The 19165-nt window shown below is 56.0% G+C and overlaps 1 protein-coding gene across 3 annotated transcripts; it reads right to left on the bottom strand.

Moving 5' to 3' along the window:
* Positions 1-8184: 8184 nt before the first annotated feature.
* SF3B3 (splicing factor 3b subunit 3) lies at positions 8185-19162 on the bottom strand. 3 transcript variants are annotated; one of them, XM_077288932.1, is made up of 26 exons: positions 19139-19162; positions 17677-17790; positions 17204-17530; positions 16811-16983; positions 16493-16634; positions 16236-16348; positions 15924-16061; positions 15738-15841; positions 15206-15371; positions 15038-15133; positions 14787-14859; positions 12618-12769; positions 12384-12539; positions 12152-12307; positions 11930-12073; positions 11457-11579; positions 11218-11372; positions 10785-10959; positions 10500-10705; positions 10267-10423; positions 10063-10188; positions 9725-9937; positions 9473-9571; positions 9256-9399; positions 8757-8861; positions 8185-8566 (listed from the first exon to the last, which is right to left on the bottom strand). In XM_077288932.1, the coding sequence occupies exons 2-26, from the start codon at positions 17744-17746 to the stop codon at positions 8426-8428; spliced, it is 3654 nt and encodes a 1217-aa protein (XP_077145047.1). In that variant the 5' UTR covers positions 17747-17790; positions 19139-19162; the 3' UTR covers positions 8185-8425. The 3 variants fall into 3 exon arrangements, with proteins under 3 accessions (XP_077145047.1, XP_077145046.1, XP_077145045.1); XM_077288931.1 differs by lacking the exon at positions 19139-19162 and adding an exon at positions 19099-19119; XM_077288930.1 differs by lacking the exon at positions 19139-19162 and adding an exon at positions 18928-19066.
* Between the last annotated feature and the right edge of the window lie 3 nt (positions 19163-19165).

The following is a 19165-nucleotide window of genomic DNA, read 5'->3' as shown; positions in this document are numbered from 1 at the left end:
CCTGAGTACGCTGGTACCCCAAATGTGGGGGTAAACCACTGTTTGGGCACACGTCGGGGCTTGGAAGGGAGGGAGCACCATTTGACTTTTTGAATGCAAGATTGGCTGGAATCAATGGTGGCGCCATGTTGCGTTTGGAGACCCCTGATGTGCCTAAACAGTGGAAACCCCTCATTTCTAACTTCAACACTAACCCCAACACACCCCTAACCCTAATCCCAACTGTAGCCATAACCCTAATCCCAACCCTAACCCCAACACACCCCTAACCACAACCCTAACCCCAACACACCCGTAACCCTAATTCCAACCCTAGCCCTAATTCCAACCCTAACCCTAAGGGTATGTGCCCACGTAGCGGATTCGTGTGAGATTTTTCCGCACGACTTTTGAAAAATCTGCAAGTAAAAGGCACTGCGTTTTACCTGCGGATTTACAGCAGATTTCCAGTGTTTTTTGTGCGGATTTCACCTGTGGATTCCTATTGAGGAACAGGTGTAAAACGCTGCGGAATCCGCACAAAGAATTGACATGCTGTGGAAAATACAACGCAGCGTTTCTGCACGGAATTTTCCGCATTATGGGCACAGCGGATTTGGTTTTCCATAGGTGTACACGGTACTGTAAACCTGATGGAAAACTGCTACGAATTCGCAGCGGCCAATCCGCGGCGGATCCGCGGCGGACCCGCGGCCGATCCGCTGCGGACCCGCGGCCGATCCGCTGCGGATCCGCTGCCAAATCCGCACATGCCATAACCCTACCCGTAACCCTAACCCTAGTTCTAACCCTAACCCTAGTGGAAAAAAAATATATATATATTTTCTTTATTTTATTATTGTCCCTATCTATGGGGGTGATAAAGGGGGGGGTTTATTTATTATTTTTTTTATTTTGATCGCTGTGGTAGAAACTACCACAGCGATCAAAATGTACCTGTAAGGAATCTGCCGGCCGGCGGGCGTACTGAGCATGCGCCCGCCATTTTGGAAGATGGCGGCGCCCAGCGAGGAGACGGCCGGACACCGGGAGGATCGGTAAGTATGAAGGGGTGGTGGGGGGGTGGATCTGAGCACAGGGGGGGTGATCGGAGGACGGGGGGAGCGGACAGCAGGACGGGGGAGCGGGCAGGAGCACGGGGCAGCGGAGCACAGGACGGAGGGGACCGGACCACGCACCGGAGCACTGGGGGGGCGATCGGTGGGGTGGGGGGTGGTCACTTCAGGTTTTCCAGCCATGGCCGATGATATTGCAGCATCGGCCATGGCTGGATTGTAATATTTCACCTGTTTTTTAGGTGAAATATTACAAATCGCTTTGATTGGCAGTTTCACTTTCAACAGCCAATCAGAGCGATCGTAGCCACGGGGGGGTGAAGCCACCCCCCCTGGGCTGAAGCACCACTCCCCCTGTCTCTGCAGATCGGGTAAAATCGGAGTTAACCCCTTCACCCGATCTGCAGGGACGCGATCATTCCATGACGCCACATAGGCGTCATGGGTCGGATTGGCACAGGTTTTCATGACGCCTATGTGGCGTCATGGGTCGGGAAGGGGTTAATAAAAGGGACTTCCAGTGGTCCGGGAGCCCTTCTAAGCCAGATCCCATAGTCACGGCACATCCAGGTACAGCAGTCCGTGTCAGGTTGGAAATGATAACAGGGAGCACCGAATCTGAACCCCTGTACGGGCAAGCATGATGAGGGATTGCACCTTCCCCATCAGTCTCCCTAGGCTTACAGCCCCCATAACATTGTTGCGGAAAACTCACGGTCCAGCAGAAAGCCTCTAAATCAGGGATCTAAGGAGGATCACCAGGAGAAGACGCGCCTCAGATCGATCTCAGAGGATCACCAGGATGAGACACGCCACAGATCGATTTTGGAGAATCCCCAGGATGAGACGCGCCACAGATCGATCTCGGAGGATCACCAGGATTAGACGCGCCACAGATCCATCTCGGAGGATCACCAGGATGAGACACGCACCACAGATCAATCTTGAAGGATCACCAGGATTGAAACATGCCACAGATCAATCTCGGAGGATCACCAGGATGAGACGTGCCATAGATCAATCTCATCAGGGCTGCCATCAGGAATTTCAAGGCCCCATACTGGCAAAATTTTCGGGCCCCTTGAGACTATACCAAGGCTCCACCTCCACCCCCAAACCTTCCACGGTCCCACTGCCAAATCACAGAAAAACACTTTTGCGCCACATCCTCACCAATCACACATTAACAATTCCCATACATAACCATCAGATTTTTTTTTTAGCCAAACTATTTCTTTAAGCCTGCCACCACAATAAGGTAGACTCTTTTGGCCGGGCACTACTCTAACCTATTAAAAATGTCTTAAAATATCCAAAATTCTTTTTAGGTGTATTTTATTTATTTTCTTTTAGGGAATGTGTCACATACATTTTTTTTAAATTGACCACTAATACCATTCAAGAGACAAATACCGTTACACCATGGAGGAACCACGTATCACCACCACATATTGACCGAATAACACCACATACAAGGGACAAATACCATTACACCACGGAGGGACCACGTATTACTACCACATAGTGACCGAATCATACCACATACATGGGACAAATACTGTTACATCATGGAGGAACCACGTATCACCACCACATAGTGACCGAATAACACCACATACAAGGAACAAATACCGTTACACCAGTGTTTCTCAACTCCAGTCCTCAAGACCCCACAACAGGTCATGTTTTCAGGATTTCCTTAGTATTGCATAGGCGATGGAATTAATGCTTGAGCAGGTGATGAAATTATCACCTGTGCAATATTAAGGAAATCCTGAAAACATGACCTGTTGTGGGGTCTTGAGGACTGGAGTTGAGAAACACTGCGTTACACCATGGAGGGACCACGTATTACCCCCACATAGTGACCGAATAATACCACATACAAGGCACAAATACCATTACACCATGGAGAGACCACGTATTACCACCACAAAGTGACTGAATAATACCACATACAAGGCACAAATACCATTACACCATGGAGAGACCACGTATTACCACCACAAAGTGACCGAATAATACCACATACAAGGCACAAATACCATTACACCATGGAGAGACCACGTATTACCACCACAAAGTGACCGAATACTACAATATTGATTAATAAAAAAAAACAATACTAGTATTACCACTATACACAGGAGCTCTGCACATAGCATACAGTGTCGGTGCACAGGTAATACAGGGACATAAACAGGAGCTCTGTATATAACTTAGTGTGATCTGATTCTCCTAGATGAGAGAATAGGAGCACATTGAGAAGACGGAGAACTTATTTTCTCCATATTCTCCCTTGTCTGAGGCAGTGGAAGTCAGATGCACTCAGATGACAGCTGAGTGCAGGCTGATATTTCAGGCTACTTCCCCACGGTCAGTAACCGGCAGCACTTTGGACACAGCACATGTCCGCTACCTCTAAAGCGCTGCTGGCTTTTGAACGCAGGTGTTCATTGAACCATACGGAATCACCGCGCCCTATACTTGTACAGGTGACATTTATCTTGCAGAGACTGAGCGTCTCCACAAGATAGACATGCTGCGCTCTGGAAAGATGCACCGCTTGTCCATCTCTGCGGGTGGGCCGCAGGCATCGGTGTACGCATACTGGACATGGGATTTCTATGCTGCAACATCTGGACGCTGTGGATGTACGCAGCGTCCACCCCGCAGCGTTTGCTTACCGTGGGACTGGGAACACATCCATAGACTTTAGTGGATGTGTGCGATCCGAATTCCTGAGCAACTCACACCATACTGTGGTGTTTTTTTTTTCCAGACCAATTTTGTTCTGTAAAAAAAATAGCCTAATATTATGCGGCCATGCAGATCTGCTACGTGCGCATGTGGAGTATTTGAATGCAGAAATTTCTGCATCTCTTGACAGCAAAAATGCTGCGGAAAAATCAGGGGGCTGCTGTCGCGTCCTGTCAGGGAGGGGGCTGCTGTCGCGTCCTGTCAGGGAGGGGGCCGCCGCGTCCTGACAGGGAGGGGGCCGCCGCGTCCTGACAGGGAGGGGGCCGCCGCGTCCTGACAGGGAGGGGGCCGCCGCGTCCTGACAGGGAGGGGGCCGCCGCATCCTGACAGGGAGGGGGCCGCCGCGTCCTGACAGGGAGGGGGCTGCCGCGTCCTGTCAGGGGGCACCGTGTCCTGTCGGGGGGGGGGGGGGGGCGCCGTGTCCTGTCGGGGGGGGCCGCCGTGTCCTGTCGGGGGGGGGGGGGGGCCGCCGTGTCCTGTCGGGGGGGGGGGGGGCGGGCCGTGTTTTGTCGGGGGGGGGGGGGGGGGGGGGGGGCGCCGTGTCCTGTCGGGGGGGCTGCTGTGTCCTGACAGGAGGCTTCTCTGCAGCAGGGGGGGGGGGGGGTCACCGCGCTCTGCTCTTATCTATACCCGGTACACACAGGCGTCGGGGTATAGCAGAGTACTGAGAGACTGAGAGTATGGCTGACCCGGCACTCAGCACACCGGCGGCTCACTGACGCTGCGTCTGCTGTGTGCACTGGAGCCTGACTGTCTGTACAAAGAAAATAGCGGAGGAAAAAGTACCGCACACTCAAAATTGATATAATGCAAAAAGGTATATGCCAGATTTATTTATACAAAAAGAACAAGTCAACAATTGCCACTGTGTTAGTTTGTAGAGAGGAAACCCGACGTTTCGACCCTCCCGGGTCTTATTCATGGGTTTACTTCACTCTTTTGTTACACATACATAGGGGTGGCAGTGTTGGAAGGCAAGACAAAGGTCCTTTAAGGTATAACCTTGTAAGTCCAATAGTAGCTCCTAAAAGATAGGCAGAGGGGTCCTGTTTAGGGTAAACTGCAGTGAACAGAGGAGTCCTTAGAGAGGGTCCACTGACGGTTCCTGTGGCATAAATAGAGGGATCCTGTATAGGGTGAATCGCAGCTTGTAGGGCTGTCCTGCTCTGTCCTGAGTCCGGGGGTCAGCGGCGCATCCCGCGCCCAACTGTGTAGTCCTGTGTAGTCAATCCAGGACTACACAGCTGGGCGCGGGATGCGCCGCTGACCCCCGGACTCAGGACAGAGCAGGACAGCCCTACAAGCTGCGATTCACCCTATACAGGATCCCTCTATTTATGCCACAGGAACCGTCAGTGGACCCTCTCTAAGGACTCCTCTGTTCACTGCAGTTTACCCTAAACAGGACCCCTCTGCCTATCTTTTAGGAGCTACTATTGGACTTACAAGGTTATACCTTAAAGGACCTTTGTCTTGCCTTCCAACACTGCCACCCCTATGTATGTGTAACAAAAGAGTGAAGTAAACCCATGAATAAGACCCGGGAGGGTCGAAACGTCGGGTTTCCTCTCTACAAACTAACACAGTGGCAATTGTTGACTTGTTCTTTTTGTATAAATAAATCTGGCATATACCTTTTTGCATTATATCAATTTTGAGTGTGCGGTACTTTTTCCTCTACTATTGACTTGACCACACGGTCTGATTTACCAGCACCTCCACATCCCTTGACCAGAGTGCACACCATTACCCTCTTTGCAAAGAAAATAGCGGGCACCACAGAAACAATTTTAGTCACGGATCAGCCACATGCATATAAAAAGCAATTGAATTTGAACAAGAAAAAAGATATGCATATCAATGGGATCACCATGAAAAAATATATTTACCTTATTAATACACACAGCAAGGTGAGACATACATTAAAAACATTTAAAAACCAAAAGGCATACACAGAGCTAGTAGGCTATGTGCAGCCCCCCAGACAAAATGGAACCAAATACCCACAAGCGCCTTACAACAAGTTTATCTTACATATATAAAGTGTGTTAACCATAGAAAAAGTACAAAAATGCATATATGCACAGAATAATACACATATATCTGCTACCAATTATACTGCATGAGTGTATAAACACCAATAACATACCCTCGTCAACATATATAGTAATAAATGCCCGTTCACCATCGGCAATGTTTCCACAAGTCTCGTGCAAATTATATCAAATAGCACAGATCAAATGTCAGACCCTCACCCCTGGCATGTCTGCCAGGCATTACCATACAGGGATGGAGGTTGCAAGATGGTGAAACGTATCATCAAAGACCAGGGAACTTAGCAAGTACCGCAGTCCAAAATCCCAAAATCAGGGAAGGACTAAGCATAAGTGCAGCAGTAGAAAATAAGGTGCTTGTGCTGGGGGGAGAAGAAGCCCCACACGTATCGACGCTACACTAGCGTCTTCATCAGGGGGAAGTGTGGAGCCCGACTGTCATCACACACCGTCCGTCCACCTCACACAGGTGCAGTCACTGACCGGGGCTGCGCTGCTCCTGAGGTAACTGAGGAGGTAATACAGCTGAGCCCGTGCTGAGCAGGGATTGGATGGTGGGAAGTCCCGCCCTCCTGGGGCTCAGCACTGACTGCCTCTCCCAGCTGTCAGTCACAGTGAGGCTCCTCCCCCCAAAATGGCTCCTGTTTGTGATTCCCCGCCGCCGGCCCTCCGGCTCCCGGGCCCCAGACAACAGTAAGAATGGCTGGACTCTCATGGCCCCAGTGCCGGGATGGAGACCTCTCTCCGTGAGACCCGTGTGTTGGCAGCCGGTGCCCGATCCGTACCTGGAAAGTTCTGTTGGGCCACATCTCCCCCTCCAGTCACCAGATTTCTAACCTGGACGAGGGTTTTTTTCTGAAGGTTTTCCCCATAGAATCAGCGTCCCGTGGCTTCCGCTCTCCAGGACTCAGAGACATGCAATGTGATGGCCTGCAGCTGTATCCGGGGCCACAGGTTTGAGCCCAGCAACCATGTGGCAGGATGGGGACAGCCGGGTCTGCTCGGCCTGAAGCTCAGACCCTGGTTAACACTATCATCTCACAGCCCCGGCCTCATCATCATTATCATCCTGCAGCCTCGTCATCGTCCTGCAGCCCCCGGCCTCATCATCATCCCGCAGCCCCTGGCCTCATCATCATCATCCCGCAGCGCCATCCTCGTCCCGCAGCCCCGGCCTCATTATCATCATCCTGCAGCCTCGTCATCATCCCACAGCCCCGGCCTCATCATCACCGTCCCGCAGCCCCGGCCTCACCATCATCATTATCATCCCGCAGCCCCCGGTCTCATCATCATCGTCCCGCAGCCCCGTCCTACATACAACACCCAGCACCATGTTATTCACATAATACCGCCATCGAGCACCCAGTACATAAACTGCTTTAGTTTTCTTCATATAAATTCTTTATCCCAAAACTTGGCACAGAATAACATCAATATTCATCATTCAGATGTACCGAGTGTGCCATAACGCTCCATGCACTGCGATACATTGACACCATCAGGCAGGAACCTCCAGCTCCTAAGTCATCCAGGCCTCCTTGTGAATGCAGCTCTGGGAGTGACTGGAGTAGGAAGGATGGTCAGTCTGCATCCAGACCACTGCGTGCGATGTCTGGAGATTGGCCTCGTGTAGCCCTGGACTCGCATGCTGGCAGGGGTTAAATATCCGATGTGACATCTCCAGGACGGCGCAGGGTGGGGGCGACACAGAGCCGCCTGCTCAGGTGACACGCACGAGGTCAACGTGTGCGGAGTGTGAGCCCCGAGCAGATGTGCGTCACAACACGAAACCACGTGCAGCCGGCACTCCGCAGGTCACTGGAAACTGTCAGCATGCAGGGGCACAGCTCTAATAGACAACACCAGAGCAAAACAGAACTGCTGGCAGAATAGTGAGTGCAGCTCTGGGGTAGAGTCTGCATTTCATCATATTGTGACGACGCTGTGTGCGGACCCCGGAGCCGTCGGCCCTCCTGGGTACATACTGTATATAGAACCTGTAAGCACACGGTGTCCGTCTCTGGCTGCGTCCTATAGCTGGATATATTTATCACCGTCTGGCAGACGGATCATATGATCACCATAAAGGAAAGGTGACTTAAGGCTCCTCTGTAAATAACATGAGGCCGAGTATTTTTACCCCGGGACGCAGGATTTCATCACCTCAGCCGCAGACTCCGTACGATACCCAGCAATCGCCAAAATAGCAGTTACCTACATAGTACTAGCAGAAGGTACGTCGTAAACTGACTGCCGCCAACCTGACCGCAGATCCGTGCGCCATCAACCGCCCCACATACAGGAGCACTGTACACAGCAGATAGAAAACCGCGTTTATTGTGCCGCATCTGTGCGGCCGCTCAACTATCTGACAAAGAACATTAAAAAAAAAAAATTTTTTACAAAAAGTATTTACAGAGTTCCACGAGAAATCACGAGCCGAATACGGAGAAAGTCACCGAAGCCAGGTGCGCTCCAGCCTTAGCCCCCGGGCCCAGGACCCCCCGCCACAAGTCCGGACCCCCACCATGAGCCAGAAAGACCCGGGCCTCATTAGAAGGCGTAGCGAGTGCGGATGTCTTCCAGCTTCTTGGACACCTCAGGAGGCGTTCGGTCCAGCTCCTCGGCCACACTCTTCTGCTTCATGGGCTCCATGGAGTTGAACTGTTCACACAAGTCTCCATCGATTACATTCTGGGGGTAGAAGAGGCGACAGGTCACATGCAGCGACGGGGCAGAGCTATGCGTCTCCACAGTTACAGACAAGCTATGGGTGGTCTGATCCTGCAGTCACAGGCCCAGACTGTGCTCCTGGGCGGACGGGAGACCCCAGAGGCCGATGTCAGTCATCGCCTGGACTTGGGAAGAGAAGACCACCACCTACCTTCACAGGGAAGTAATAGGAGCGGAAGCTAAGGTGGTCTCGCCCGCAGATGGGGGGATGCTCCGAGCGCAGGTGCATCTCTACATGCTGGAAGAAATCATGATCCTGTGGAGAGAAAGATTCATCAGTGTCCTGGACAAGTTTCACAAATCAAACAGGGTCCAGGGCCCCCCGCAGCCTCCACACCCCCCCCAGCCTCCCTCAAGGCCAAGAGCCCCCCGCAGCCTCCACACCCCCCCCCCCGGCACAGAGCCCACAGCCTCCCCTCAAGGCCCAGAGCCCCCCGCGGCCTCCATACCCCCTTGTATAGAGCCCCGGCCCCACAACACCCCAGCACAGAGCCTTGGGCCCCCCTACAGAACTGCAGACCCCCGGCCACCATCAGTATGAGATTCTCATTCACATCAGCTTACTGACAGCACGGCGGCGGCCATGAGCGAGTGCTTTACGTCCGATGCCGTGCTCCCTCCTGAGATCTCGAGCGATAAAAAACATTCACCTCATGGGAAGTAAATGGGACAAGGATGCCGATGCCCCCCGATAAGGTGGTGTAGACCAGAGACTCCGAGCCCCCGGGGATGAGCGTCGTCTTCTGCAGTGACAGCACCGTCTCACCTACGTGATAGTTCATTATCACCTCTGCCTATGGGATGGAGGATTGGTGAGAACAGGATTGACAAGAGGCGCTGCAGCAGCTTCCTCCACATGTACATCACCTTCTGAGAGGCCCCGTTCAGCAGCCCCCTGTCCCACAGCGCCTTGTTACCAGTCGGATCTTCATCAACATCATCATTTATATTGGGGGGCAGCCGGACCTGCAGCGGATGGAGAGAGTGATGAGCAGCGTCCGCAGCGACAACTGTACATATGTACAGACACGGACCCTGCAGTCGGCCCCCCACACTGAACATCTGCAGGGGGCTATCAGCAAGGACACAGTCGCTACACACCGGCCGTCTGTTTCTCACCACACAGATGTTTCCAAATTTGTCAGCGCCAGCGACCGTGTCGTAGTCCAGCAGCGAGGAGTTGGTGACCCAGCGAGGATACGTGTCGTCAGCGAAAATGATCAGCTGGTTCTCAATGCGCTTGTAGCGCACCCAGATGAAGCTTTCCTGCACGTCGGACACGATGACGCGCTGCCCGATGGTCTGGATGCCCACAATGAAGTTGGCGATGTGCTGTGAATGGACAAGGAGACTAACCGTATGAGCCACGGCCAGGCGGGGGGACAACGGGCGCGCTCTCTCGGGCCAGGGGGGACGGCAGGCGCTCTCGCGGGCCAGGGGACTGCATGCGTACGCACCTTGTTTTCACATTTCCTCAGGAGCTTCTTCTTCCCTAAATCATAAACTCTCAGCAGTTTCCCAACTCCTATTAAGACTCGACCTTGGAAAGGAGCGATGGCGGCTGGAACTTCCTCTACGAGGGTCTTCAATGTAAAAGTACACTTAGATACTGACAGTTCAGGAGCGGACGGCCGGTGCCCACCCCTTGTGCCCCCACAAACCTTGTGCATAAACTCCAGCTTCTCGCCACTGTTCACCAGCTTGTACGTATACACCAGTCCTCCGGCCACAGAGCGGGGGTTCAGGATAAGGTCCTTGGCCACGCCGACCAGGACGTACCAGTCATCTCCAGTGCTGTTGAAGCGGCACACTGCCACGCTGCCAGTGATAACCGTACATTAGCCTCATACAGAAGTATCAGGTACCCCCGACCAGGAGCAGAAGTCACCCTCACCTGAACGCGGCCTCATTCTGCTCCAGCTGCACCAGGTCCAGCGTGTTCCCCTGGATGGGGTTCATCACCCGGATCACAGACGCCCACTGACCGTTCCCAGCTTTCGGAGCTCCAAAGATGGACTCTGGCAGGTTCTCATTGAGGAAAGCAGCCGCCATCTCTGCAGCCAGCTCTCGCTCGTCCTCTCCGGCGGCTTCTACCATTTCCTACAAGAATCATTGGCAATCTGGGGGTCACGGCACAGTCCTTGCCCGAGAAGGGTGGTCACACCTGCTGGAAGCTTACCTCGGCCATCTGCTGCTTGCGCTGGGCCTTGGTGGCCTCTGTGTAGGCGTTGTGGTCCGTCTCTATGATAATCAGGTTGTTACTCTCAGGATGGATCACAAACTTTCGTGGCGTGTACTGAAGGGGGAACGCCACCTGGTTAAACACCGCGCCCAACTTCTCCAGCGCTAAAATCCTGTCAGGGGACAAACAGGAACATTGTACGGACCACAACCTCACTAGACACGATCCTGCGAGTGCCGGACCCTCTGATATGATACGGACCTTAAATCTTAGATATGGACCCCTGCGTTAATGCTTGGGGACAATAAAGGCAATGTTGGGCTTAGACACCTGTTCCACCATTGCCGCAGTGTAAGGTGTCACAGGCGGAGACCCCACAAACCCTCAGGCTGTGACGCACGACTGAGCACTCGATGGCGTCGGCTCTTACCTCAGGGTGTTGGTGGATATGGCCACGATGCCCTCTGGACACTGCTCAGAGGCGAAGCCAGACGCGTACTCCAGGGTCTCATAAGAGAGGGGGGTGAGGTGGAAACGAGACTGGTAGGAATAACTGAGCCACGAACGGCTGGACATGGCCAGGACCTGCACACAGGAGCAGAGGGTTCATATCACCCCCGGAAGAGAAATGCAGCCCCCGCCGCCCCACGATCAGTATCGCCTCCTTACAGCCTCTTGTCCTTGCATCCTCACACGAAACAACTTGACCGGACGGGACCCGAGATAACGAGTTCTGGTATCGGACAGGTCGCCGGTGACGGGATCCAGCACGGTCCGGAGCAGCACTCCGTTCTGTAGAGATTGAGGATCACGTCACACGTAGCAACGATGCCTTACACCCCCACCCAAGACGGACAAGGCCTTACACCCTCCACCCAAGACGGACAAGGCCTTGCACCCCCCCACCCAAGACAGACGATGCCTTACACCCCCCACCAGGACAGACGAGGCCTTACACCCCCCACCAGGACAGACGAGGCCTTACACCCCCAACCAGGACAGACGAGGCCTTACACCCCCAACCAGGACAGACGAGGCCTTACACCCCCCACCAAGACAGACGAGGCCTTACACCCCCCACCAAGACAGACGAAGCCTTACATCCCACCCAAGACGGAATCAAGACCCCGCTGACATCTCACCTGCAGCCCAATGTTGAGATAGAGAAATCCAATGGAGCCATGCTCCCCGAGCTCGTCCTGCCGCTCCGCACCCCCCATCTCCACGATACACAGGGCCTCGGGCTGTGCGGGGAGCGCCTGCATACTGAGCGGCTGCAGACAGTCCTGTCAGGAGGAGGGCGAGCGTTACACAATGGCAGGTGCCAGGAGAGCCAACAAGCACAGACATGGCCGCCGCCTTACCGACGGGTCCAGAGAGATGATCCGGACGGTATTATCCACCAGTCCTACGGCCAAGAAGCGGGAGCGCTGCTCCCCGGGGGGCACGTTGGCCAGGCTCATGCACACCACGTCCGCCGACATCTCCTTCCTCTCCGTGTACTCGTTTAGCTGTCCCGACTGAGGAGAGACGTGAAGAACGATGAGGTGGGAATCCAGGAGAACGCAAGCTGCTGTGAAGAGAGCCGACACTTACAGGGTCCATCTCGAAGTAGACCAGCTCGCCCCCTGTCAGAGCGATCACCACCTGCCGCTGGTTCACCGCACACTTCACAATCATCTTCTTCCCTGGCGTCTTCCACTCGTTCACCCTCTTGTCTGCTCGAATGTGGCGGATCCCATCGGGATAGACCTGAAAGCACAAGATCTCGGGTAACATCCGTCATCTGCGGCACATCCCATCCTGCAATGCCCCATCATCAGTACCTACCTGGACCAAGGCGTCCTCACCCAGCAGAGAGCAGGACAGGGTCGGGGTTGTTCCCAGAAAGCCAGAATCTGTCACTTCTTCTACCGTCTCCCCGATAGACAGCACCAGTGTGGCGTTCACGAAGGACACGATGATGTAGGCGTCATACTCGTCTGTAAGAGGGAAGGTGAGCGGAGACCGGTGATTAGACGCAGACCCCCAGACCTCGGATCCGTACATTCAGGATATTCTGCTTGCTGACCAGTAACTTATCCATCGGGTACAGGGCCCATTACACAAAGCCCCAATATACAGTACCACGTCGTACCGGGGACAGGGTGGCACGTGTCAGCCACCGGACAATGACCGGAAGCAAAGATCCTACCAAAGCCCCAATAAACAGAACCACATCGTGCTGGGGACAAGATGGCACATGTCAGCCACCGGACAATGACCGGAAGCAGAGATCCTACACAAAGGAGAAAGCTGCCAACAGGAGCCATGATGTCAGCTCTCACATAAAGGGGTTTGTCCTCTAGTCTACATGCTGGTCAGAGGATCAGAGACATGCAGAATAAATGTGATCTGCTCACCCTCCCTGGGTCCAGGGATTTGTCTCCACTGCAGACAATCACTGACCTCAGCCATTTGCACCCTCTTCATTGGATGAGCTGCTACACAGTGACTGGCTGCAGCGATGTCGAGGAGACATCACTGCTGCAGACGACCAGAGAGAGAGTACAGCTCAGTTTGGCATGTCCCTAACCCTATGGCTGAAAGAAAGACGAAGGAGGAAACCCTGTGGAAAATGAATGACGCCGTTTTGTTGGTTCCCGGGTGTTCCCTCCAAGCTGGATCCCTCTGCCCCAAAATATAAGAAAGATCTCCAGATTCAGCTGATATGAAGTGAGAAAGGCAGGAGATCCAGCTGGTGCCAGACACACCGATGCCACGTGGGATGGTGGTCCGCTCTGCCACGGCTCACGTGGGCACCACCTGGAACAAATCTGCTCCGTACAAGAAGCCTGCACTTCATGAGGAACCCCAAGTCTAAGGGTCCGGCTCACATGGACCCACTGGTGACACGAACGATGCAATAAGTGATCTGTAATCCACCGGTGGCCATGGCTCTCGGCAGAAAGCCGACCACAGCACGGTGCACCGCCGAGAACAAAGATGCTGCAGAAAAGACGGCTTCACCCGATGAGCGAGAGTTGTGCTCTGGAGCCTGTTCACACGGCAGGATCAGCGTCATTAACAGTCGCTCACGCCGACCCGGCCGTGTAAAAGCCCCTTAAGAGGTAAACACACAAGTACTAGAACAATCCTACTCGAGCGCTATGGTATGTGGTGGGTGCACGGCGGGCGAATAGCGAGGAGACATCAGGAGGGATACACACCTGCGTGTGTGGAGGGGGGTTATACCAGCACCACCTCCACCAGCAGCCACCTGTGGAAGAAAAACAGAGGCTCGGTATTGGGAGAGTATCACCAAGTACCAGCCAGCGTTAGTACGAGCCAATGGCGACAGGTGAGAAGCGGGACCGGCCAGCGTCACCGCCGGGGCCCTGCAAGGACCACCCAACAGTACTACAGGGACCCCTCACCTACAGCAGACGCTGCACTCGGGAGGACCACCCATCAGTACTACAGGGACCCCTCACCTAAGGCAGACGCTGCACTCGGGAGGACCACCCATCAGTACCACAGGGACCCCTCACCTACAGCAGACGCTGCGCTCGGGAGGACCACCCATCAGTACCACAGGGACCCCTCACCTAAGGCAGACGCTGCACTCGGGAGGACCACCCATGAGTACCACAGGGACCCCTCACCTAAGGCAGACGCTGCACTCGGGAGGACCACCCATGAGTACCACAGGGACCCCTCACCTAAGGCAGACGCTGCACTCGGGAGGACCACCCATCAGTACCACAGGGACCCCTCACCTAAGGCAGACGCTGCACTCGGGAGGACCACCCATCAGTACCACAGGGACCCCTCACAGCAGACGCTGCGCTCGGGAGGACCACACATCAGTACTACAGAGGACAGGCTGGTCACTAGCAGGACCCCAGTAGAGAGAAGGAATGATGACAACGCAGTCTCCAGAGCTGGGGTGGTACGGCCATCACCCTCACACATGCAGCCCCCTCCCCACCAGCACTATAGAGGGGCCGCACTACCAACCTTCAATATGTCTCCGCACCGTCCACACAGCATTGGGGTTACCGGGCAGCTCTGAGACGGCCATTTCAGAGACCTGAAAAGACAAAACAAGCGATCAGTGTCCTGGAAGGATCTCGCTCCTCCACGGACTTTACCGGGCAGTGACCATCAGAATCTAACATCTTCTCCATGATGGCGGTCAGAGAAGAGACATGACAATTCATCAGCGAGACACAGAACAAGGCAGAAGGGAAGACGAGACCACATCATACCTCCAGTCCGTGTCTCAAGACCCTGAGAGAGGAGCGCGGCCCCCGGCCACTAGCCACGTACAGCTGAGGAGTGTCCTCATTGGCCAAGTCAGCAATCTAAAGAAAGGACAGAAAGTGGTAGGGTCCTCAGGAGAAGCACCAACCTCACCAGGTGCGGCCGCTACTTACCTGGCAGCACATGATCGGGGACAGACTGTCCTGCTCATCCACCAGCACCAGGTTCTTCAGAGGACGAGGCTGGAAGAAGAAAGTGTCTCCCTCTTCTAGGGGCATGGCAGAGGAAAACTCTGGCTCCTCATCGTCATCCCCCAGGTGAGCGATCTGGTACAGGTAACTGGAGGAGAGATGAGCAGTGAGTACCGTACAGCAGAGTGAACACGCCGTCCCCCCACACAGTGGAGCATGCACGCCATCCCCACACAGCGGAGCGCGTACGCACGCCATCCCCCCACACAGCACGTACGCACGCCATCCCCCCACACAGCACGTACGCACGCCATCCCCCCACACACAGCAGAGCGCGTACGCATGTCGTCCCCCCACACAGCAGAGCGCGTACGCATGTCGTCCCCCCACACAGCAGAGCGCGTACGCATGTCGTCCCCCCACACAGCAGAGCGTGTACGCACGTCATCCCCCCACACAGCAGAGCGTGTACGCACCTCGTCCCCCCTCCCCGACATGCAGTGCTGACACTTACTGGTTCCCAAACTCTGAAGCCACAAAAAGGAAGCCGGTCTTCAGGACACACATTGCTGAGGCCACCGGAACAGTGTCAAAGTATTTCAGCCGGATTTCTGTAACCTGAGGGAAAAGGTGCAGAGGGTGAGAGGATGGCGTCACACCCTGCTCCTCGGAGGCCTCCCATTTCTGGCACCCTCCTCACCATGTCCTCGTCTGTCTCCAGCGTGATCTTAAAGATGTCTCCCTGCTCTGTCTGCGCCAAGAAGAAAAACATGGATTTGGTTTTGTGTGTGGCGGAGCAGACGAAGATCATCCCTCGCTCGGGGTCGTCCAGGTCGTTCTGCGCAGAGAAAAGAAAGTGTCAGGAGAGTTTATAGCAAGAAATTAGTGATGATCCCGGAGGGCCGGCTGGAATCAGGGGCTTCACTTCCTCTCCAGAATAGGGTCAGAGAAGAGACATGAGAATTCATCATTAACGGCTGCCAGGAAAGCCGGCGGCACGTTCGACACTCACCCTCCTCCTCGGGATGGGACAGCGGATGTCCGGCTGATCGCCGAAGTTCTTGTATGTGATGTAGTTTTCGGAGCAGATCAGCACGCCGCTGGGGCCATCCGAGCCGCCGGGAACTGCAAGGGAGAGGCGTGAGAAGGTGTCAGACGCTGAGGCAACCGCACCCCGACAGTCACCCAACGATCGTCAGGAACCCCGCGCAGGCACTGCACCACCGCACATGCAGTGATTGGACACCTTGATGCTCTGGGTGGTCTCACCTGTGATGAGGAAGTTGCCGTGCTCCTCCAGCGGCTCGCTGTACTTCCGCACCACGTGATTCAGACCCAGATCCAGCTCGTAGAAGGTCAGGGTCTGCTGGGTGTTGGCGGCCGCTTCCCCCGTAGGGTCATTATCGGCCTCCTACAAAGAAAACAAATCCTGTCTAGAGCAAAGAACCAAATCCTGGCGCACGGTACAAAGGCCCGAGGCAGCTCAGCGTCAGCAACACAGCTCTCTCCAGCAGAGTCAGAGAAGAGACATGAGGACTCGTCATACAGAGCGCAGAGCAGGAGCACCACCCGCAGCATCCATCTCACCTCATAGTCCATCTCCAGGCAGGCAAACATGGGGTTCTCAAAGCCAACGTCCACCCCCACCACGTGGTACACCAGGGTGTTGGCCTTGTGAGCCTCCAGCGGGGAGGAGATGGTGAGCCGGGCAGCAGCGTCTCTGTTCAGGATGTAGACCAGCTTCTGCTTCTCTATGGCGCCTGAAAATAGAGAGGGGTGAGGAGCGGGCACCTCAGACACCCCGGGGGGCTGCACACCGCAACACCATCACCGCACAGTCACATGAAGGGACAATGGGTCAGATGGAAGAGACGCCACCAATCATGGCCAACCTGCTGTATAATGATGAGAGCCCAGCCTGAATAAAGGGGTCCTTAGAACGCTCCAGCCTAGGGAGGAGACCCCCAGGGAACTACTCACTTATCATCACAGCTCTGCCCTTGGGGTCCACCGCCAAGAACTGCCCGGGCACAATCCTGCGGCAGCCGCTCTTCCCGAAAGTCTCCTGGTGGATCTTCTCGAACATGTTCTTGGATGGGTGGTACTCCAGGATGATGATGCGGCCCGAGTCGCTGCCCACCACTATATAATCCTTGGTGCCGCCGGTCAGACGGAAAGCCATGAGCGAACGGATGACGCCGAACACCTCCACCGTCAACAGCGTGTGCACCTTCCCCGTGTTGGCATCAGGGCGCAGCAGCTCCAGGATCTTCCCCCGGGAAACAACGATCTCCTGGAGTTTAGTTCCTGGACAAGAGAACAGACGATGGGAAACCGCAGGGGGCGCCGCTGAGTGAGCAATCTCCAGAGGGGTGTGAGGCAAGCACCGCCACACCGGCCTCAGAGGCTGGACGGCGCCGATCACCGGGATACACGGCGGCCGGGGACGTTACCTGAGAAGTTCCCGTGGATGGCAAAGCTGATGCCGGTGGCTCTCTGCAGGGTCAGGTTATAGAGGAACATGGCGGCAGCGGCTCCAGGTCAGCGACACGAGGAGAACAGGAGAGCTGGAAACCAGGAAGAAGCGTTACAACCGGCGACAGCTGGTAATGTCACCGCGCAGCCACACAACCACCGCCCACCGCTCAGAGGTCAGTCATCTCCAGCCACCGTGTCAGAGAAGAGACATGAGGACTCATCATGGAAGGAGAGAGCGTGGCCCGGGAGAGAGGGGGGGGATAGGGGAGAGCGCGGCCCGGGAGAGAGGGGGGGGGGGGGGTGATAGGGGAGCGTGCGGCCCAATGGAGGGGATAGGGGAGCGTGCAGCGTAGGAGAGAGGAGAGAGTAGGGGAGCGCGCCCGGCTCAAAGGATGGGTAGGGGGATAGAGGAGTGTGCAGCGTAGGAGAGGGGGGGGGGGGATAGCGGAGAGTGCAGCGTAGGAGAGAGGGGGGGATAGGGGAGTGAGCAATGTAGGAGAGGGGGGAAGGGGAGCGTGCATGGCCCAAAGGAGGGGAAAGGGGAGCACGAAGCCCAAAGGAGGGAGAGGGGACAGGGGAGCACGCGGCCCAAAGGAGGGGGTGGGGACATGGGAGCGCGGCCCAACAGAGGGGGGGATAGACGCGCGCGGCCCAACATAGGGGGATAGAGGCGCGCGGCCCAACGGGGGGGGGGGGGAATAGAGGTGCGCGGCCCAACGGGGGGGGGGAATAGAGGTGCGCGGCCCAACGAGGGGGGGGGGGGGGGAATAGAGGCGCGCGGCCCAACGAGGGGGGGGGGTATAATAGAGGCGCGCGGCCCAACGGGGGGGGGGGGGGGGAATAGAGGCGCGCGGCCCAACGGGGGGGGGGGGAATAGAGGCGCGCGGCCCAACGGGGGGGGGGATAGAGGCGCGCGGCCCAACGGGGGGGGGTATAATAGAGGCGCGCGGCCCAACGGGGGGGGGGGGGGGGGGAATAGAGGCGCGCGGCCCAACGGGGGGGGGGGGAATAGAGGCGCGCGGCCCAACGGGGGGGGGGGGGGGGGAATAGAGGCGCGCGGCCCAACGGGGGGGGGGGGGGGGAATAGAGGCGCGCGGCCCAACGGGGGGGGGGGGGGGAATAGAGGCGCGCGCCCGACCCTGACGGGTATCCCCGCCGCACGGCCTCGCTCCTCACATTACCCGGCCGGCCCCGACACCCCGCACTGCCCCCGGCCCTCTCCTCACCCGGTGTCGGGGCGCGGTTCGGGCGGATGGCGGAGATTACAGGCGGATTGCCGTGCGCGGATCACTCTGCCGCCATTTCGCGGCGCTCACACTCCGGAGGTCTCCACACAGCTGCCCGGCCTGTGCTGATCCCGCCGCCTTCACCACCTCCCTAGCCCGGGCCGCCCGTGCCTGTGCTCCCGGATGTCCACGTAGCTCAGTGCGCACACACCCGCCGCCAGCTCTGGTCACCGGCAGC

Source organism: Ranitomeya variabilis, chromosome 2 (assembly GCF_051348905.1).
Source record: "Ranitomeya variabilis isolate aRanVar5 chromosome 2, aRanVar5.hap1, whole genome shotgun sequence".
In the NCBI taxonomy this organism is placed as follows: domain Eukaryota; kingdom Metazoa; phylum Chordata; class Amphibia; order Anura; family Dendrobatidae; genus Ranitomeya; species Ranitomeya variabilis.
The sequence above is the reverse complement of the archived record's forward strand: the minus strand, read 5'-3'. Positions and strand labels throughout refer to the sequence as shown.